A 22,287-nucleotide genomic window follows, 5' to 3' on the forward strand; every position below is an offset into this window, starting at 1 on the left:
AAAATGCCGTAGTGTGCGTTTGTTTGGCGCGGCTCACCAACACTAGCGTAACGCAACGAAAGTGCGCTATAGCGCCGCCGTCGTCACGCGTTCGCAAGTTTGTAAGAAGAGGCGCAAGAATCGGGCAAGCAGAAAACAACGCACCGTTCGTAGCGTGAAGAAGAATACGGACTCGTGCTGGCGGAATTGATGGTGCAGGCAAGAAGAGGTGGAAGCAACACAACAGGAAAAAAGGCAATCGATGATGATGACGACGAGACGCCGTAGATGAGAAAGTTTAATTGTAGTCCGTTCACTCTGCCGTGAGATAGTGTGTGTGTGTGTTTACGAAGGTGAAAGAGCGAGCAGGATAGTATGCGCAGAGAGTGAAGCAGTGTGGTTCGTTCGTGCAGGCATGTGTTTGTGTGTGTACGTGAAGAATTTTTGCAGCAGAAGTATGAAAAAGGTCTGAGATCGGCGATTGTGCCGCAGCGGTTTCAGCTTCCACAGGCAGCAAGGCAAACAGTTTTTGCTTTGCCGAAAATGTCCCAATCGCAAACCGCACGATGCAAAAGTATGAAAACTGTACGCCCAAGTTCGTGGAAGAGTTTATAGAGCTGTACAAAAGTTTCCCGTGCCTGTGGCACCCAAAGTCTAAGCGATATGAGCACCAGAAGCAGAATGCTTACGAGACACTGGTCGAAAAGTACCGTGAAGTTAATCCGCATGCAAGCAAGGAAACGGTTAAGCGGAAAATAAACGCACTCCGGACCGGCTACCGGAAGCAGTTGAAACGGCTTAAAGGACCGTCCAAGCCGGGTACGCACCGTCAACCGACTTGGTGGTATTTTGAGCTGTTTGACTTCTTAGACGACTACCCTAAGTGGTTGAAACGGGAGGATTGTGTGGAATCTACGCATCTAGAACCGCTAACTTTGGATGATGCTGAGGTGAGCTTTTTGTTTTGGATACGCCCCACATTTGACAGATGTCTTTAGCATTGTTTTGACGTTACTTGGATTTTTTTTAGTACGAAGATGACACAGAAGACAGCGACCGTTCGAAGGTAGTTGACGAATTTCACGTATCGGCGAATACACGGATTGCTCCACTACCGACAGAACCATGCAGCAGCCGGTCTCATCATCAATCCCGACCAATTGAGACTTCACCACATGACGATCTGGAAGAATTGGTTCAGCAAAAACTGAACGCCTTCCTGGAGAATGATCCTTCCGTTGTATATGGAAAGCATGTCGCCCACAAGCTACGATCGCTGAGTGAACAACAGAACACGTTCGCCCAAAAGCTTATCAACGATATCATATTCGAGGCAGAGATGGGAAATTTAACCAGAAGGTGTACGCTTGTGGGGATGCAAAGCAGCGAACTGCAAGTGCAGGACGAGGAGATCATTTCTTAGCAGCCTAGACTATCGAATTAATGGAGAAAGTCCAGATGGAGTCGCGCTCCAGTGCTTTGAGCATGAAATAAGAAGAATCTTAGATCGTTACACTTTGGAAAAGAATTTGATGAAAATGAAATATATTCCAATAGTTTTACAATGACTGTGTCGTTCTTTAGTAGAGTAAGACCTGGACAACATGGCGGAAGTTATCAAACAAAATGTTTTTTTGAAGGGCAAGGGTGCGACTCCGTTATTTCCATTCGTGCTATCCACGGTACTATTGGACCATCTTTTGCGTCGTTAGCTTCATGCTCAATAATCCGTCGGGAACTGAGGATTTTTTGTTGCTGCAAAGAACACAACTTAAACTAGCACTTTTTCCATTCGAATGTGCACAAATTGTAGCAGCTTTTCCGCAAGTTAGGAAGCACCAATTGCCAGGCATACAACAGTTCCTGGTTCTGGGTTTTTTTGCGATATGCTCGCTGTTTAGGACGGTTGTTCTGCGGAAACGCAAAAATCTACATGCCCGAAAAAAAACCAGATTCACACACCACTACAAGAAAACCCATGTGTCACTGTGTGTGTCGATATGAATGAATAAAATAAATCATTTCCAACTGCTTCGTGCGTTTGGCTTTGTGTGTGTGTGTGTGGCTCATTCGGGTCTCAGCTTTTTTTTGCGCCTGCCTAATGTTGTTTTTAGTTCTTTATGTTTTTGGCATACAACCCACAATGCTGCTGCTCTGTGCGGCCGTCGTCATCCGTCGACCGCTTCTTCTTGTGTTGGCCATCATTCCGCTACACGCCGTCCCCTCTTTCGCTCGTTCCTTTTCTCTCTGCACTACCGCCGTTTCAACCTTCACCTTCTATGTCTCTACACACACAGCCGCTTTTTATGCTATTTCGGTCTGTTTCCACTCTTCTACCGTCCACTGCCGTTTCATACCATTCCTTCCTGCTTCCCGTCATCCTACGTCATTCGCTTTCATTTCGCTCTACCTTCTCTACTACGCGATCAAAACCATACAAACGCACACACCGACACGATCCAGTACGCTCCAATACATAGCCCGTTGTCGGTCGGAACGGAAAGGAAAAGTGCGTGCGAGTGTGCGTGGTGTGCCTCACTGGCCTGCCGGGTGACGGGCCAATGCTTTCGATTATCTCACCACTTTTCATCCCGCTTCCACGCTCCCATGCATAAATTCGCCTTCGTCCCTCTTGCCCTACCCTGTGTGGCGAACCCGTCAGCACATAAGCGAGATTGTGTCAGCGCCCGCTGAAGAGCAAAACACCAACAACGAAGCAAAGTGCGAGAAGAAGAACGCTCGCGAGCATTGTGCGCGCGCGTGTTGGTGTTGGTGAACACACTTTACCGTTGCATTGGGTGTCTCGCTCGCGCACCGTCTGTACCGGTTTTCTCTTTCACTGGTTCGTTCCGTATCGCGAGCGAGCGGCGGTAAAATGGTTGTTGGCTAAAATGGTGGGCATTTGTTTGTGTACGTCGGTCGCGGCACAACGTCGTTCTGGCTGTCGTGTTCGTCTCGCAGTGATTTTTCACACAGTTTCTCACCAAATTCTGAGCAGCATACAGTTTTGTGAAATTGAAAAATTTAACAACTCGACAAATTTGCTATCATCGCTCAACACGGGTGTGTGTTTGCGTAATGCGCAACGGGGAAATTTATATTGTACAGTTATTGGTAGCGGAAGAAGCGAATAAGAAGCACTTGTGAAGTGAAGTGGAGAGAGCGAGAGTGTGTGAGATCGTTTCTCGTCGAGTTATCGATAACGGAATGCGATTGCCAAAAAGGGCTATTTAAATCGTGCACAGCAATACACCCTTGAAGCTAAATGTGTGGCTGAAGTTTTAAAATTTACAGTCGACCCGTGCCAAAAAGAAAGAAAAGGGCTCACCTGCCCATGTTCGTTCATGTTTGTGGCGGAGTGAATACGAATTTGGTGAAACAAATTAAAAGTAGTGAGCTGCAAATTGTGCGGTGAAAGTGAAGTTTAAAAAACAAAATTTATTTACTTCGTCAGAACAAAAAAAAAACGGGTTCAGTTTTGTGTCGTTTGTGCATCATCAAACTGAGACGAACTTTCAATTGTCCGTCGGCAGAAAAATAACTGCCACACTGTTTGACGCCAGCGCGTTTGTCGTGCACGCATTTGGAAAACAGTAACGTTTTCTCAATTGAATCGCATTAAAATACCCACTACTGATGTATTTTGTGTGTAAAAACCCAGTGTTTGCGTGTACAGGTAAATGTGCAACTACCGCCGGATGTTTGAAAGAAATCAGAAGTAAAATAGTGCACTAAACTGCATTACGACGCGGTTTGTAAACAAAACAAGTGAGAAGAAAGGAAGTTTTTCGCATTTGGCAACACTGCCTGCGATGGATAATATGCGTGCATCGAGAAGCGAAGTTTCCGACGGGATGGTATAAACGATGACACTGCACTGGCAATCAAAACGTCTTCTAGTAGTAGCGAATACGGTGCACGATTTGGTTGAGTAGAAGTGGAAAACTTCCCGTACTTGCGGTACATTTGGTGTGTAAACAGTGATAGTTGAAGGCAGTTAACGGCCCAGAAAAAGAAACCTTTATCAAAATGTCGGTACAAGCGAAAAGGCAACACTGTTACCTGTGCGATCTGCCCCGGATGCCGTGGGCCATGATACACGACTTTTCCGAAGCTGTGTGTCGCGGTTGCGTCAACTATGAGGGCGCGGACCGGATCGAGCTGGTGCTGGACACGGCCCGCCAGATGAAGCGCATCCATTCGGCAGCTAGTGGTGGCGGTGCGGGCGGTGGCGGTGGTAGTAGCAGCGGCAAACGTGGTCACGAAAATGGTGAACTGTCACATCGGTCCGTACCGACGGCCGCCGGGCCGCATCACTATTCCGTCCGGACGGGTCCGACACTGGTGGACTTTACGCCGAAGCACGAACCACACGACATTGCCAGTGTGCGGGCTGGCGCCCGGATGCAGCAGCATATTCCGCCGCACCATATGGCACCGCACGGTGCCGGCCGGCAGCAGGTTCCGCCGGCTCTGTCGGTGAATCTGAAGCGACCGCCGCCGGACGATGACGATCACCAGATGGAGGGTCCGACTGGGAGTGCGAAGCGCGGTGCGGATGATCCGACCGTGGCCATACAGCGGCCACCGTTGACGCGGGGCGAATCGCTACCGGCTGTACCGTTCGTGCCGGACCGTCAACCAAGCTACAAGGACAAGCATCCGGTGCGAACAGCATCGTTCGATACGGCCGCCTTCAAGGCACTTGGTAAGTGTAGTTGGTGAATTTAGTGCAAAGAGCAGAAGAAATGTATTAGTTCGTGTTGTCCCTTTGCACACGCAGTTTTGTTGGCACAGAGTTGCGCTTGCTGCTCCTGAACAAATCTTTTTTTCCTAACAAAGCCAACGGTGAGATGGAAAAAATCGTGTGACAGTGTGTTGGTGTGTCAAGGTGTAATATTCACCGTTAGCAGCAGGGTTTACCCCGTAGACTCAAGGCCTCCTTTTTTGCAAAAAAAAAAGGGAATCAGGATCCTTTTCTCATTTCACCAGGTGTACGGTTTTTTGGGCTAATCTAAGTTAGTGTACGTGTCGAAGAATAACATAACAGGCAGAAACTCATAAAGGACACAAGTGTGCGTGTCCTCGCGTTTGATGCGAAGTGTGTGAATTCACTGGGATTGTTTATTTTTTATGCTTTTTATGATCCTTTTTTTTACATCGCTTTGGTGTTGTTAACATTGGATAGAGTCCTTGATTTGGTTGTTGGTAATAAGGCAAAGAATAAACTAATACTTGACGGTGATTGGGGTAAAGAAAGCTTGGTTGGGGTATTGTCAATAGCTAAGTTTTCCAACTGAGATGTATTTATCTGATATCTATCTTTAACCTTTGGAAATCTATCCACTGTTAGTTTTCCAGGCAAAACTACCATGCCCAGTGAAGGTTGGATTATTTTATCTAATCAAAGAATAGTTTTCCAGGTTTGGTTGCGTCATATTTTGAAAATGTAAACGGTATTTTTGTAGAAGTTTTTACTAACGATTTTCACGATTTGCAAAGATTGTACATATAGTATGTGAATTACTACGTGAGAGGTTACAGGACCAGTACCAATCTTGAACGGTACTGCTTATCATTTAGCTTAATTCAAACTTATTATGGACTGTGATTTGTTGACAGCTTTTGAAACCAATAAAAAAACAGCAACCAACACTCATACACGCACTAAACTTATACATGCTACTGTTACGGCATAGGAGGTGTAAAGGTGGTTTTACAAAATGTGCGATGATGCAAACCTATATATCAGCAGCTCACCACAACCACCAACACCTCCTTACTTTGCTTCGCCCTACCGACCAAGTTCAAGGACGTGCACGTGCAACAACCACCACCACCACCACCACCACCACCACCACCAGCATCATCACCAGCGTGGGGGTGTTTTGTGGACAGACCTAACGGTTATGCCGTCGGCCAAGGGAAAGGATGGGCCGCAACACGGATCAATTCTCCCTACCCTTCGTCCCGTTTCCATCGCACCATACGTTCTGTTGCAGCTGTAACAAGCATCACCCGGTCACCGTTACCGCGTCAATCAGCTATCAGCTGACAACGTTTTCCCTGCCGTGTAGCAGACAGTAGAACCAAGGGAAAGAAAACGTGACAACTGTCGAAGCTTGTGAGCAGTAAATATCCTTGTTGGGCTGTTTCATTTATTATGTTTACGGTCCTTTTTTTCTCGCATACCTTTTCGGTAGTGTGATGTCCCGCAGGTATACTTCCAAGGGATTTTTCCTTTTAAATTGTTTTAAACCGTTTGGGACACAGAAGAGGTAGCGCTGCCGCGAAGTACTGTTACCAAGCTGGAACTCCGGGTTTTTACGGTTCACTTAATTGCGGTTCTCTTAAATCTCAGGTATATGTTTGCGCGGTGCGTGTGGTTGAAGTTGAAGTTGCAATTGTTTTGTTTGTCTTCCTTGAGAGTTCACTTCCCAGCTGAGGTATTTTAGGTATGAGTATCTCTTTTTTGCTGTTTTCTTTGCAACCAGTCAAGGGTACATCAATATGCATAAAGAAGGGCAAAATTAAAAGTGTTGCGAAATCCCGCGTATTTCATGTTTGTGTACCAAAAAGGGCAAGTAGAGTTTAGTGCGCGATTCATCAACGATCAATTGTGAGCAATGGCGCGATACGGCCCGAACACACACTGACACAAGCAAAAAAAAAAAAATCGCACATTAACAGCAGCATTTTGCGATGTGAGTCAGAGTTGACTCAGTCCACCAACCCGACACTGTAGGTGGATGATGGTGGATGTATTTGGATGCGGGATTGCACGGTAACGGGCTGTGCAGGGTCGTCGCCTACCTCACCCTGAACAAAATTGTTAACTCCCGTAACACACCTGGGACGAACAAATTACAGTCCAACTTTGGGATGGGTATTGGTTGACAAGCCGCCGGGTACAGCCGCATTTATATACATGATTGCAATATGTGGTACACACTACTGCTCAACAATATTAATTTCCCCGCCAGGACTGTCTTCCCTTCGGTCTGCCGTGGGTTTTTTTTTATTGCCAATTGAAATGCAGCGTTGCCATGGTGTTTTTTATTCACCTTTTTAATGCCATTACTCGAACTAGCGGTACCGTTTTCGACGTGGTATATCGTAGTAGCCGTGGTAGTGAAGGCAACAACACGGGCCGCTTTACATCGGCCCCGAATGTGTGCGGTTGTGTTGTTGTCGGAAGGGAGCTGTTTAATGGATAACCCAAAATTGCGCGAGAATGAATGTTGCTTTTAATGGAGATCGATGGTCAGAAGCATACTGCGCGTCCGTCGGTATGATATTCGCTGTACCATCGTTAAAAAAAACACTACACACAGACACCGACATGGAGGAGAGCAGAAATGAATTTTAGAAAGGTGGCCATCCATATTCCCAACCACGCGAATAAACCGGATTCGTGCAACAAAAATAAAAAAAAAACAACCAACCCAAAAGCAAGTATCTCCGGAGCGTGTGGAGTGGGTTGCTGTTGTTGTTGTGGTCCCTTCGCGATGTACATGGTTTACCGCTATGTGTTGGCTCGCTGCGTTTTATTCTTCCTGCCGCTGTTTAACCCCTCGCGCGATCGCGACATTCCGGGACGTGTGGCGTCCCGGAAACAGGTTTTGGTAAGAGAAAACGAAACGTTTCCTTCTAGAAATGAGCCGTTTTTGCTGTGTGAGGTCGTTTTTTTTTTGTTGGTTTCGGCAATAAATGATTCAGATGCGAAGACACGCGGCGGGTTGTATGTTTCATTTGCAAGAAAGACCCATTATCACTGCCCCGGCACAGATGGTGTACATTGTGGTGGTTTGTGTTGTAAGTCTTTAAAGATAACAATTTTAGATGGTTGTTTACTTGCGAGTAGAAATTACCTCCTTCTTGGAAGATGCTCATGCGTATGGACATGTTTGCAAAGTGTTTGAGAAACGGGTTTGGTAAAGATGGCTAAAGATTATCTTATTTTCATGAGAACTTGAAATTTTATGGTTAATTTATTGTTAATATAAGCATCTTATCATGTTTTATTAATTCGAATTGTTAAAAACATGACGATGTTTGCACACGGACAACAGTGTCTTCCAATGTTCTTTGCCATGTTCCTGATGGCCTTATTAATAAGAATTTATCGAAGAATTTGTTGTCCTCTCCGATTGTTTCTATCCGGCTGTGTATCATCACGTTCTCCAAGTTGTTCTCCGCCGGTTGGCCTAATTTAGACCCGTTTTTGCTCAGTGTAGGTTTGGAAATGAAACACGCTGCGGTGGAACCCAAGATTTACGTTTTGCACTGCCCCTTTTTGTTGTCCTGTGAGACACCCCCCCCCATATTTTGTAAATACAGCTCAACCAGACGCACTGGGCAGGCGTTTATGCTCGGTTCTCGTGCGTTCGAATCGAGGCCAGAAGCATCGGCGATGAGGGCCCCGTTAGCCCCCATTTTCCCGGTGTGGTTGAGATGCAGTAGTAAACTGTACCGGTGGGGAAAAGGGGAAAAGATAAAAACCAGTTCCAGAACCTGTTGGGCCCGTCCTGTTGGACTTCTCGTTCCCTCTGCTTCCACCCTCTAGGTCGACATGCGATTTTCGCGATATTTCTTCGATATAAAATTTGCGTGATGCGTACGCGACGCGCAGTAACGAAGGCAGGTGGAGGAAGGGGTGGCATTCGCTGAGGAGCAGCAGTTGGGTTGGTTCAAGTTTTCGTGCACTTATTCGGATTGCCTTTCACTTGGCCAGTCGCGTACTAATGTAAAGCGTCTAGTCCGTCTGCGTGCGTATGTGTGTGGGTTTGTTTCGTTCGTTCGGTAAAGGCCCTCGAAACCGTGGTTCAAGTTTATGGATTACATCATCATCGCCATCATCATTCACAACGGGTGAGCTACAGCGCAACGTCTGGTCGACCGGGAACCGCCGAGGGGGGTAAAACGTGAATCGCGCAAACGTTGTGCGATCCGTAGCCCGAACTTGATGGTGGGAGGGGGGTTGAAGAGTGCCGGGGGGTGGAACGTTTTACTATACACCAGTTGTTTGGCTGCGGCACCATACATTTACTAACACTTTGCTACTAAACCATCGCGTGCCTTGTGCGAGTGAATAGGGATGGGGGAGCAACGTTCAACAACAACAGCACCGCCATTCCTTGCCTCCCTCCCCCCATCACCTGGTGGTTTGCAAGGGGGGGTTGTGGTTAGCTGACCGTGGCCGTTTTCCTTTCGTGACGAAGGTTTTCGCTGTCACGTCTGCGAGCAGTGATGGAGGAGCGGGCGGCGGTGTGACGAAGCAAGGGACACGAGGTTCCTACAAAAGAAGGAAATAAACAACAACCGACCGAAACCGATGACGAAGGCACACGGACGCGAAAGAGAAAGGGAAACCCCTTTTCATGGCCTCCTATGTATGGCGGGGCGAAAGATGGATAGCGCACCACAGCAACCCCCCGAAAAACGGAATCCGTATGTGTATGTGTGCGGTAACAATGTTGCTCGTTCTCTTTCTTTCTTACCCTCTCTCACTCACTCTCCTCTTCCCATCAGAACCACGGGTTTTTCCATCATGTTTTCACTCGTGTCGCTTGCTGCGTGTGAATGATCGGTGGTTCGCGTTGAGGAAAACCTTTTGTGGGTGGCGACCGGTAAAACAGCCCGTCGCAGGTTGTTTGTTGGTCGGTCGTGTGGGTGGGCGTTTGGTGTGGTGAGTGTGAGCAGTTTGCAGTCGCTAGTTTCGTTGGCGGATCAACGCGCGGTGAAAATAGACGACGATTTTCCATTTCAAATGTAAAATATCACAACAATTTCTTCGATTGTTGTTTCCGTTGCTGGATCGTTGGTAGTTTATTTGGGTAATTTTTCATCCACCCGATTGGTCTGTTTGGTTGTGTGGGGCTGGTTGTGTGTGCCTTTTAAGTAGCTGCCCAAGATTACCGAACTTACGCTAACTTGCATCACGGTTTAAATAGCGTAATTGATGGATGTATGATGTGTAGTATTGTAACCGCTGGACTACCTTAGTCAAGTCATTTGGATTTGTTAGTTGGGAACGAGAAATAGGAGAGCAATAATGAAGGTCAGTCGTGCGGAAACCACGATAAGATACACTTGTGTTTGCGATACTACAGTATTTAACACCGCCGTTACGCCGATTTATCCAGGTTGCTACGGAATGACAGTTTCATTTGACAGCTCGACCAATAATACTTTGATGGCCAAACAGTAAATGCTACCATTAGCTACTAAGAAAAGCACAAACTGAAGGATTTTCCAATAAGAACTTCCTAATTTTGAGAACTGATTTCAACCATATTGTTAATGTTAATATTAGCTTTCGTTTAATGTCTTGAAAATATTTTTCCAAATTACCCTTTAAACTAATATCGCGTCTGCAGTATCACAGTTGGTGATCACAAATATCGTGTGTCAGACAGTCTAGTCAGACTTTTTTCGTTGCCGGTTGTCTAGAGTCTCAGGCCTGCATTTACTGTCAATTTTTCCCGACGGTATGCTTCCCATTGTAGGCGGGCCGGTGGTGAATTGGTAGCTGATCTTGACACTGGTCCAAAATATCATCCGGATCAATCTTCCGTACCCAGGGCTTGACTATCCAGCTACGGGTGATTAAAGTCACAAACGCCAGAAATGGCAGTCTTGTACCTCTTGTTGTGCCGATAAAGAAGAAGAAGATATTTCACAAATTGGCAAAGGTTAATCTTAACCTTCGCAATAGAATGAATTCAAAGATAACAATAAGGTTAACCAGAGTCAACGGTATGTATGAATAGGTATCGTGTGTAAATAATTTATTCGCTTAATGAACTAACTGTGGAGCCCCAGGTATAGGTCAATAGACCATCAACCATCGTTGTCCTCAAAGAGTTTTAGTTTACCATTGAGATTCAAACTCGTTTTATCCATCTAAGTCAGGAAAATTTGAACTACTGGGCTGCTCTCCACGATATCGAATTATATTCATTGCTCTCTCGAACGATATCATATTCCATACATACAATTGATAGCTACAACCGTACAGGCCGAACTACTTCGTAGTAAATATAGAGACAAAATTAGTGATTTTTGAATTAAAAACATAATAAAATTTTAAAGATAGGAAACATATGAAGGGAAATCCTTAAATCAACTAAAAAAAAGGAATGGTTTAATATCTTTTATCCCGTTTGCAGACTTTTTTCACAAGATTTAGTTCGAAATATGATTGATTTGATGTATGAAAAGTAATAAATAAAAAAAAATTTCGAAACAATTCCAAAACTGCACTCAGAATAACGTACGCAAAAGCTGGTCCCACCACCGAAACGCCATTTGTACTGTTCTACAAATTCGTTTCCCCATCAAGCATACGTTTTCCGTACTCCTCTGTTGGTTTGGGATTACAAACAGGCTGGAAATGATTAATTGTGGTAAGCATTGTGACCAATCACTATGAACGGATGAATCATCGCACCGTGAATAGAGAAGATCGATTCTATTCATATATCGATTTTCTCCCTGTTTTTTTTTTAACACCTAACTAATGCTAATGTAGTAAAACTGTGTTTCGTTGTGTGAACAGAAGAAGGAAGAAAAGGGAAATGCGTACACTAGTCAAATGGTTTAACGAACAAGCGGTTCGGTTCGGTCGGTTCGAGGGAAAAATGTGTTTTATTCGGTTCGGTATCGCGCTGGCTCTCTCGCATTTATTACGGTAACGATGAATTGAAAGCAAAAGCTAATCATCTGGGACGGGGGAGAATGGAAAATGGGTGTGCGGGAGAAGTGACGACGCGGGCGGAAAGGAATTCGATCGTAATCGTTTATTTTGGTTTGCTATCGATAGAAATCGACCCAGACCCGCGTCTCTAATTTTCTCTATACATACGGCTGTTTTAAATAGTCGACGATGCATTGTTTTGAATGGAATGTCTGCCATTCCACGTTCCGCTTTGTATGCTCGAATTGATGCTGGAACATGGAGCCGCCGAAGGAACCATACCCCATCCATTGTACCGTTTTCTTCTGTATGAAGTGTATGGATTCTTTGAAGCTGATGTGCTCGTCTAGCATGTTACAACATTTTGCTGCTGTCCCCGAACACACACACACACACACGCAACGCCCACATCCACTAAACATTACAGTATGCACCTTCCCTGCTCGTATCGATCGATGAATCGGATGTATGTGGGGTGGAGAGATTCGTTTCGGGAAGAACTGTGTGAAAGCACTTCCACCGCCCAACGTCCCATTGTGAAGGGCACTGGACGTGCGCAGAAAGGAGACCCATTCGCCCATCGGCCCGCGCACAGTCACCACCGATTTCCGTTTCCGTCTCCGATGGTTTCGTTCGTGTGTGTGTGTGTGAGGTGCGCCGGATAAAATTATTACCTCAGTCGCCTATGACATTGCAGCACACTTTGTCCCTGTTCCTTGGGCGGGTGGTGGGGTGTTGGTGGTGATGGAAATGATTCAACAACCGCGTGTCCCACCCCACCAACCACCCGGTGGCAACCGATCGAAGGAAATGTGTCGGCGTTGTTTCGTTGCACGTCGCATGCTGGCTAACCTACATTTGCTACCTGTGTTATCCTTTCCTGCTCGGCACGCACACTACGCTGATCCGTTCATCCATCTCTCACCGTCTTTCTCAAGCGTGAGGACGCTATCTCACTCGAACGCGGGAAGGCAGCTCACTATGTGTTATGTGTGCGATGTTGAGCCTCTAACTGTACATTATGTTGGGGTGGCGCTCTTCAGATGTGTGTGTGTGCTGTGCATCTTTGGCAGCATATATTCTTTGGGCTAGCCACCTGGTTGCCTTTTTTATGTTTGTCTGTTGGAAAGTTCCAAACACACGATCCGGTTTATTCGCGAAACCGTACGAAAGAAGGGGCGAGGGTTCGTTTCTCCATTTCGCGCTGTCCCTTTACGCTTTTTCTCCGATCCGATCGGAACTGGCCGTACCGTAGTCTGAATGACAAAAAAGGAAAGGAAAAGGTATACATAATACCGGTTTTTTTTTGTGTGTGGTAGCTCTTCTTGCCTCACGGTTCTTAACATTCCCAAACATCATCATCACCATCATCATCATCTTCACCATCTTCATCGTCTTTGCTGCTTGCCGTTTTTATTCCCTACCTTTTTTTTTTGGTTTCTTTCGCCACGCTTTGCTGGTTGCTAGCCACACTCTCACACACACACACACCAGCCTGCTGCGTTTGTTTATTTGCTTCGATAATCGCCTCACACAGGTTTCATTTTCCTACGCATCATTCCGTGTTTCGACTCGCCAGTGTGATGATTTCCTTCCCGGTTTTATTCCTCCCATAATCTTTTGGTTCGCTTTCGACGATTATGTAAAGACATTCAACCGTACCGTAACCTCCCGCTTCCTCTCCCTGCCTTCCGTTCCTTTTACTTGTTGCCTTCATCATTTCGAGCGTTACCAAAAAATCTCGACACAGATACACACTTTTCCTGCTCTTTGGTTTTGTTGTTGCCTTGCTTCTTCTACTTCTATGCCACCCTAGTGCTACAACATTCCTGAAGTTGTTTTACGATTCCCCAGTTGCCGTTGCGATTCATTGTGGTATCCAAATAAAAAAAAGCACACACACACACACACACACACACCTTTGTTTCGATTTTTTTCTCCCTCTTTTTCATTTTCTTTTTCCAAGTGTTGTATGATTGATGGGAAAAGCTTCTGGGTCGAGGCGGAGGGGTGTAGGGTGAGGGGTAGGGGATTGTTGCAACCCCTACTTTGATGGTTGATGGTTTCGACCTTCAGCGTTTGTTGCGTGGTTCGGTCGGTGGCTGTAGGTATGCGCGTGTGTGTCGGTGCGTGTGCAGTGAAAGAGATAGTTTGTGGTAGTTCGCCAATAAAATGTTACTTTCTTTGCGAAACAAAACAAAACAAAAAAAAAAAACATCCCTCCCCGGTGTGCTTTGTAAAATCTTTTCCCTTTTTTTTGCTGACCGCTTTTGCACAGTTGTTCATTTGTGTGTGCGGGAAGATTGATTGAGCGGGAATTAGTGCAAAGCTTAATTTTCCGTTTGAAAAAGATCATGCGTCTCCATCGAGCAGGATGCTACTACTAGTCACGCTTTTTGTGTGTTCGTGGTAAAGGTTTTTTATCGTTTTTTTTTTTTTTTGGGACAGTTCAGTCGTTATGTTATTATGTGTTATTATTTAAAAAATATATATAAAAATCAAAATACATGGCATTTTGCTAAGGAGACGCTTAGAATTGCATGCCAAAAGTCATCTGCCGTTTATAAACAAAATCTGACGCATTAATTATTATGTAACTAGCATCGGAAACAACGAATTAAGAAAGAATTTCTGTTTAAATTTGAGCATTTTTTTTTAAATCTCTATCGCTCCATCTTCCCCTTAAAATGTTTGTTGTTATTCTCAAAAACTAGGTGCATTATAGTTATATTACGCACTGTATGACTACTTTTCTTCCGATTTTTGTATCCTTCTATTTACCTATAGCTCCAATTTAGCTGATACTTTTTGAAGCTATAAAAAGGTTATCAGTGATTTGCATATTGTATTAAAATGCTAATTGTGGCTATGTATGAAGCCTGCATATAATAACCTTTACGGTTGGGGTTTGTAAAGCATTCATTTATGGAATAATATTCGGTGTTGGAGGATGTACATCAACAATAGTATTTGTTAACTGAGCAAGAGAAATTGACACAGTGATCCAATTGATGTGGTACAACCACCCCTTCAGCAAATGTGTGTGTGTAGATATGTTAATCAAATAATTATTAACTATTTTCTCGTATTACAATAATCTATGGCAGGGAGAACGTAGCTCTAAATATCCCACCATACTGTAGTTACTGGCACTTTAATCCTCCTTCTGGCACCTACCTTTCCCAATGTTACAACAGCATATAATCCTTGTACTAACATGTTTTTGAAAATTTTCAAAGGAGGCAAGCACGAATCTCAACTCCTGTCGCTTGTATGTTGATATATGTTTTTTCTTCTTCTTTTCTTTCCACGTTTTCTATGACAATCTCTTGCAGACCAGAAGCAACAAAACGTGGGGATTTTTGTGAACGCCCCAGTAATGCCCCGAGGTAAATATAATACCAAGCGCCGATTTTACCACCAAACCGTCCTACAGGCTAATGATCGATTTGTGATGTTTGATATTGATGCAGTGTTTTTTATTCAGCTTCGGCGTTTCAAGATGTACGGCAACTGTGAACCATTTTAGGTGAACGAGGGGAGATAGTAAGGAGGCAAATTTGCTTCGCTATCTTCTTGTGAATCGTATTCCAGCGATGGAATGAACGTAACTAGCGTCTAGCTAACGTCAACATTGTATTGTACTGTTGTAGAGCTGACCGCGAGTGCGACACTGTGACGATTGAAAGTCGGCGTAGAGGTGTGAAGTGCATGTGAAAATTGATTTTACACAGACCACCAGTGTTGTTGGTGATGCTGCTTAGTCTTCCTATTGCTTCCCCGCCCGGCTACGGGGCGATCGTGTTGCTATTGTTGAGATTGTTAACGGAACGAATCAACAAAAGCAACACCCATTAACCCATTCACATCCGCAGTGGCAAAAATGTGTCCGCATCGGTGGCGCCACCATCACCCATCGCCCATTGTCCGTTCGCGTTCGCGTATGACGACGAATGCTCCGGTGCTCGCGGTGGTTTCCGTTACGGATCGATTCCTTTTTTTTTTTGACATCGTTGGGTGGTTCACAGCCTCCTCCGTTTTGGGTTTCGATGGTACTGGAACGTGGGAAACATGCCCCAACACCCTGGTTAGGCAGGGTTTGGTTTTATTGGCCAATGTGCACAAATCCGCGAATGCCATCGATGGTGAAGCGAGCATAAATGGGTTAGTCGCTTTTGCATGCAATGTAGATTGTGTTGGACCGATCAAACGGAGAGGTAGATGGAGGGAGATGGTTTAAAGTCCCAAGTAAATGGCTATTAGAATTAGTGTTTGGTGAATCTGATTCAGATTTGTGAATCTGAATAAATTGTTGACTCTGATTCTTTACTCCGAAGGCTCATGAATCTGCAAGGAATAATGATTTTAAACATTTAGTTAAACACAAGATTAAACTCTTAACGGCAACCTGCAACTCCCGATCTAAATCATGAGTTAACTCTTCTGTGTAATAACTCGGGATTTTACACAACAACCCTATAACATCGATTGAAAAGATTCCGGAGTTATTTAACACATGTGTCAGTGATTCTACCCAAAGATTTAATCGGTTTTAGTGGGTTATTGTGATAAATCCCGCACAGAAGTATTAATTAATGATTTAAATCGTGAGTTGAAGGTGCTCATCTGTCGTACAGCGGATTAGATTCGCCAGGGTTCCGGTGGGCTGGTCACGTCATGAAAATAACACCGGACGATCCAGCCCGTTAGGTCGTCCACATGTACAGAGGAGTCGTAGTAGGTCGTAGTAGGCGTCCGCCAGAAAGGCAGACGACGGTGCTCGATCGTGAGTGGTTTAGAGGACTCCTTTAGCAAGCCAAGACCTCGAAGCGATTGTAGCGATTAGTTATTTGCATCTGCTTTGGCTATACACTCTTTGTAACTTTTGTAGATCAGCAGTTGGTTAGCTAGCGATGGATTAAATTGCGGCAAATGATAGAATCGGGATTCCATTTTAGTTCGTGTCGTTGGCTCGAGGGTTATCGACTGTACTGGCTTAATTGGACCTTTAAATCAGTAGCTTGTTGAGAGTAAATTCCTTTTTTTTCAATATTCTTGGAAATCGCCGACATACTTTTTTTGGCATATTCGAACTCGATTTTCCAATATAAACATTTTGCAAATCGGTGCTTAGAATTTCCCCAATGAACTAAGAACCAAATGATTGACTTAAGATTCAGGTATTGTCTTTGTGCAACGTATTAGTACTAGACGAGTTTTTAGTTTTCTGGTCATAATTCACATCATTGTTAGACTCGAAGAGATCACTCACAGGACGTATTGTTTAAAGGCAAGCGTAATGTTTGGTCTGAACGTTAATGACACAGTTATCGCGCTCTTACGGTGACATTCCTGACCCATAACAGTCACTAAAGTTTTTAATGAGGTGTATTCTCTAAATATTGCTCACATTTGTTCGAAAACACAACGTACATTGTTTTGCAAATCATCCATCCACTGTGAATTTGCTCTAAATGCGCTGAATTCAATGCAATCTTGCGATGCTACGTGATCGTACAGTGATCAACAGAGCATGATCACGCCTCGGCCGTTCTAAAAGGGGGAAGAACGAATGGAACCACACCGCAGCAGGCTTAGCTGGGCGATTTAAATGGTGTTTGATGATAACATTAACCCTTATCGGTCCCTAACCCAAACCAGCCCCAGCCGGTTCCCAGTGGTTCCGGGGCTTTTGTGTGTGCATTGTGCACTGGCCTGCTGACGGCCGGTTACGTTGTCACCGGAACGTCGATAACGTGGCTTAAAGAAGAAAAATAAATACCAACGAAAAAACCCGCGACTTTCACAACATTCATCGCCGGGTGCATCCTGCGGTTGGTGTGGCTTGCAGTGATGGGAATTTTTCTTTTCGTTGCGCAGTTTAGCTGTTTTTTTGATAGTGGTGCGATAATTTTGTTTTCGGTTTCACCTCCACCGGGCACCGGGTAGCTTCGCTTGCTGCCGCCATTGTTATCACCGCTGCGTTCCGGAACTGTGCCGGTAGATGTGCTGGCAGTCGCCGGTGTGGTAGTTATCAGCAGTAGCAGTAGCCAGCCAACGGTCCGAATGTCTTCAAGATCAAGCGTCGTGCGCGTGTTCAGCCCCTGACGGGGTTGAATTCCGCCGAATGTGGTGCACTCATCACCATCGGGTGCGATGATGCAACACGCACGCATGACTGGATGATGACGGACCGCGCTGTGTGCGATAAGAAAGTAATCGTGGCTTGTGTGACTTCTTGTGCATTATTTCTCGCGCGGGCAGCTGATAAGAGGGAAGCCGATGGAACGTGGACCGCAGCAGTGGACAGCAGTGAAATGATATTGTTATGATTCTGACCACTATGATTGGGTGTGTGTGCGTGTGTGTTGGTGAGCTGCTCCCATTTACTACACCGGAACTGCTAACGGTCTAGAAAAGGGGGGGCCATCCCTTATCAACAACGCCGCACGAGAGCAGACAACAGCTGCTGTGGGGCATGTTGTAGGTGTCGTGGTGTGTTTTGTTTTGCTTTGCTTTGTGTGTGTATGTGTGGCTTCAAAGTGCTATTTGATGGGAATGTAACCAATTTGTACGCCCGGGATTCGCCGGGCAAAAGATACTTCTTGCCGGTGCTGTTCCGTTTGATGCCGCTCGATGCGATGATGCTTTGCGTCTATAGTGGAGTTGGCTTATCACGCCGACATGTGATGAAATTGGCGTACACCGCCAATAGGTGAAGGTGTGGGATAGGTTTTTGTGTTGGTCGGGCCTACTCGTCGGCAAGCTCCGGAACCTAACCAGAAGCAAAAGATTGTGAGTCGCATCGGACAGAGCGTCCCAAAAAACAAAAAAAACGATTAAAATGCGAAAGGCTATTGGCAACATGTGGTGTAGCGGGTCAATCAAGTGCAGCAGATACCGTTTACAGGCGGAAATAAAGTTTAGTAACGGCATCTGGCCCTAGTATGATGCCGTGCAGCGCGCCAGCCGGCATTTGATTGCGTGCGTACAGACGATGTCAAATTATCGTGCCATTTGTCTCGTCCGTACCTTTTTTTTCCCGGGTGCTACACTGTGCGCGGCATGTCACTGTGACACGACGGAAAGCGGGGGTGGTTTCGCCAGCCTATGTTCAACCTTTGTTTTTTTTTTCTTTCCTTCTTCCCGCCATCTCTTTCAGTCTACCCGAACGTGATACCGATAGCGCCCGCATCGATGGGGGTCGGTGGGGGTGGTGGCGGTGGTGGTGGTGGCGGCGGCGGCGGGGGCGGCGATAGCACACCACCGACACCGTCCGTCGCACCGTTGCAAAGCCCGATGGCGAACCTAATGTCGATCACCGAGACCCTTCCGCCCGGCAGTCCCCGCAATGGGCCAAGCCCACCGGGCCCACCGCCACCGCGGACAGCGTCCCGCGGCTCACAGCATTCGCCGAACAGTTCCGGTAGGTTTCGTTCCATTTTTTTTTAGTTTCGTTTTCGTAGAACCGTTTTCCACCAACCAAAAAACAAAACAAAAGTTCCAAATTTTCATCCTTCCGGTTCCGTCGGGCACGCTGGTGAACCTAGTGGTGGTGTGGTGTTTGACCACAGGGTTCATCTAGGTTTAGGGTTATGTGTAGAGTAGAGCGCATGTGGGATGATATTGGAGTGTATTTAGTCAGACGGCGAACATGGCTCCAAAATTTGTACACAAATAGTCCTCTTCGATAGTGAATAACCTTTCAGAGGGATTCGATTCATTTAGAGCAACGTATTTACTTACCCAGGGCACAAACAAGGGGTTTTGTTCACTTTGCGCGGTTTAACTACCCTTTTCCTGCACACAGACACATCCAACTTGTATTAAAAACACCTTCACGATCGCAAATCCCTTAGTGGCACCTTCCTTTAAAGCCCATTTTATTGTTTACTCCTACAGGCGGCATTTCTAGCGTAGGTGATGTGAGTGGAGTCATTTCTGGATGCTTTTCCCGTTGAGTTGAGGAATATGTGTAGGATCTTTCCACCGTGTTCGAGCTTTTGCAAGAGGAAATTGCCTTTGCAGAAGAGCTTGCGGTGGGTGTGCCGGTTGGGAAAGGTTTTGCACAGACCGAATTTGATTATGAAAACAGATCCAGCAACTGGGAACAATTTGGGAAGAATCCTGAAATGACTCCAACTTAACCACATGAAGTTAAATATCTTGAATTTAAAAAAAAAATGTCATCATTCGCGATAGTATTACTAAAATCTTGCATTTTCTCTTGATCCATTTCTACCAACAGGTTCATCGAGTGGCCGAAGATCTTCCGGTTCTAGGCATGTGTCCAGTACGACGGTAACCTCGTCCGAAGCACAGCAACCAAACTCCTCGCTTCCGGGTAGTGGCGGTTCGACGACACCAAACGGTGGTAGCGCCGGTGGACCAAATGGTGGCAACGGAAACACACCGCCCGTTGCCATGGGTCCGCTTGGGCCGGGTCAACAAATGTCCCAGCAAGTACCTCCGCCACCGCCACAGTCACAGTCCCAATCCCAAGGCGGACCACCGGACGGTGTCCCTCCAGGGTTGGGCGGTAATGCCGGTTCCGGTGCGAATCCTGCCGGTGGCCCCAATGCAAGTCCCGCCCCTCCCGGCACTGGCGGTCCACCAGGCAGCGGACCCGGTAGTGGTGCACCCGGTGGTGGTGCCGGCGGACCGGGCAGCGGAGGTCCGGGAGGTCTTCCCCCACCGCCTGGTTCGGCACCGAGCAATGCACCACCCGGTACAGCACCGGCACCTGCACCAAACCCGACGCTCAAATGCACACTGTGTCAGGAAAGGCTCGAAGACACGCATTTCGTACAGTGCCCGTCGGTTGGTCACCATAAGTTCTGCTTCCCCTGCAGTCGGGAGAGCATCAAGCGACAGGTTGGTAGTCGAGCGGTACACTATTCGGGCGATCCGTGTGCTAAACATTCTCTCTTTTATCTTTTTTTATTTGTTTGCAGGGCTCTGGTGCGGAAGTGTATTGTCCGAGTGGGGAAAAGTGTCCGCTGGCCAACTCGACGATACCGTGGGCATTCATGCAGGGCGAGATCGCGACAATTCTGGGCGAAGAGCTGAAGGTAAAGAAGGAGCGCGAAACGTAGAGAAGTCGGTACACCGTTGCCAACAGTGTCGCTGGCCCTGCGTGCACGGGAAGATACACCACGAACACCACCTACACCACCACCAGCGGCAACAGTAGTAGCAGCAGCAGCGGTTCAACGTCCACGGTTGCCATCGGTCCCATTCCATCGGTTTCGGTTGGCGAATCCGGTGAATATTACGCATCGTCCCGGATGTCCGTCGATGTGTACGACGAAGTGCATGCGTGTGAGGACGATGAGGTGGATGTGAGAGGAGAGCGGGTCGGTAGGGTATCACCGAACGAGGAACCAGATCACCACCGATCAATGGTACCCGTCTATGCTGGTGGAAGACGCGATAACGAGCATACGGTGCAATCGCATTCGGTTGATACAGCTCCACCGCAGCAACAGCAACCATGGGAGACGGATTTCTATCAGCAATCGCAACCTCAACCATCATCGATCCCACAGCAACGGTACGATCGTCAGTTACGATCGCATCGACACTTGCGGCATCAGCAGCGTTGAACGTAGCGATCCCAAAAACGTTACGCGGTGTATCCTATTTTGTATCCGCCTTCTAATGCGGCATGGTGTATCGCACATTGGTGGGGGCACAGCTACAGTGAAATGTTGGACAACGGAATGTGACGACTCGCGAGCGCGCGCTCGCGCTCAATGCATTGTTTTGTCTTCTGTGTTTTATAAAAACGAAGGAAGAAATACCCAACACAACCACGGATTGTAGATAGATTTTTGGAGGATACCGCTCCGCTCCAAGAAGGTTTGGCCGGTGTGTAGCGCCATCATCAGACGAAGGAGCAGTAATCTTTTTTGGTAGTTTTTAATGTATCATTTTTAATTGTACCTCGGCCGAACGTGGGAAGAAGATGGCTGGATTTTTTGTTGGACCCCCACTAACCACGGAATGTGAATTGCATCCCGGTTTTTGGATTCATTGTAAATAGTTTTGAACATTGGTAGAAACAAAAGTGAAATGAAGGAACAGTTTCAATATCAAATGAATAAGGCATAACAATAGGAAGCGCGCTGTTTTGCACTGTTTGGTAGCAATTAACGTTAACAATCAGCGAGCGATGGAAGATTCGTTCCGTATGCGATCTAACAACCCTTCTGACGCAAGCAACCAAACCCTTCTCCCTAGGACCCCTCCTTTTTCGATGGCAATGTTTTGTTGCTGCAATGGGGAAAACCAGGAAGTGGCTTGTTGTTGGCTTCGTTCCTGCAAAGAGTACAACGTTTCTTTTTTTTTAATTTTTAAGCTAAAGAACTAAGCACATTGGTTCAGTTTGTGGCAAGGAAGAAATGATGGGCGCGCAGCGTTTTAATATGCTACATTTATGTGAGATATAGTGTACAGCACGAATTGTTCAAGTTTTTAAAAGGATTTTGTTTTAAACTGTTTTTTCTTACGTGTGAGTGTGCGTGTTTATCGTGCAGCATCATCCTTAGCGACTATTTTCGGTACTGTTGACAGTGTTTGAATTTGCGGACAAACTGGATCAAACTCCT

At 46.1% G+C, this 22,287-nt stretch overlaps 2 protein-coding genes across 2 annotated transcripts; both read left to right on the top strand.

Moving 5' to 3' along the window:
• Positions 1 to 545: 545 nt before the first annotated feature.
• Positions 546 to 1,402, top strand: LOC128717820 (uncharacterized). Its single transcript, XM_053811494.1, has 2 exons — positions 546 to 929; positions 1,010 to 1,402. The coding sequence occupies exons 1-2, from the start codon at positions 546 to 548 to the stop codon at positions 1,400 to 1,402; spliced, it is 777 nt and encodes a 258-aa protein (XP_053667469.1).
• A 2,606-nt stretch (positions 1,403 to 4,008) lies between these two features.
• Positions 4,009 to 20,772, top strand: LOC128706732 (interferon regulatory factor 2-binding protein-like A). Its single transcript, XM_053801675.1, has 5 exons — positions 4,009 to 4,687; positions 15,013 to 15,066; positions 18,840 to 19,103; positions 19,926 to 20,551; positions 20,632 to 20,772. The coding sequence occupies exons 1-5, from the start codon at positions 4,009 to 4,011 to the stop codon at positions 20,770 to 20,772; spliced, it is 1,764 nt and encodes a 587-aa protein (XP_053657650.1).
• Positions 20,773 to 22,287: the final 1,515 nt, after the last annotated feature.

This window comes from Anopheles marshallii, chromosome 2, assembly GCF_943734725.1.
Source record: "Anopheles marshallii chromosome 2, idAnoMarsDA_429_01, whole genome shotgun sequence".
Taxonomy (NCBI): domain Eukaryota; kingdom Metazoa; phylum Arthropoda; class Insecta; order Diptera; family Culicidae; genus Anopheles; species Anopheles marshallii.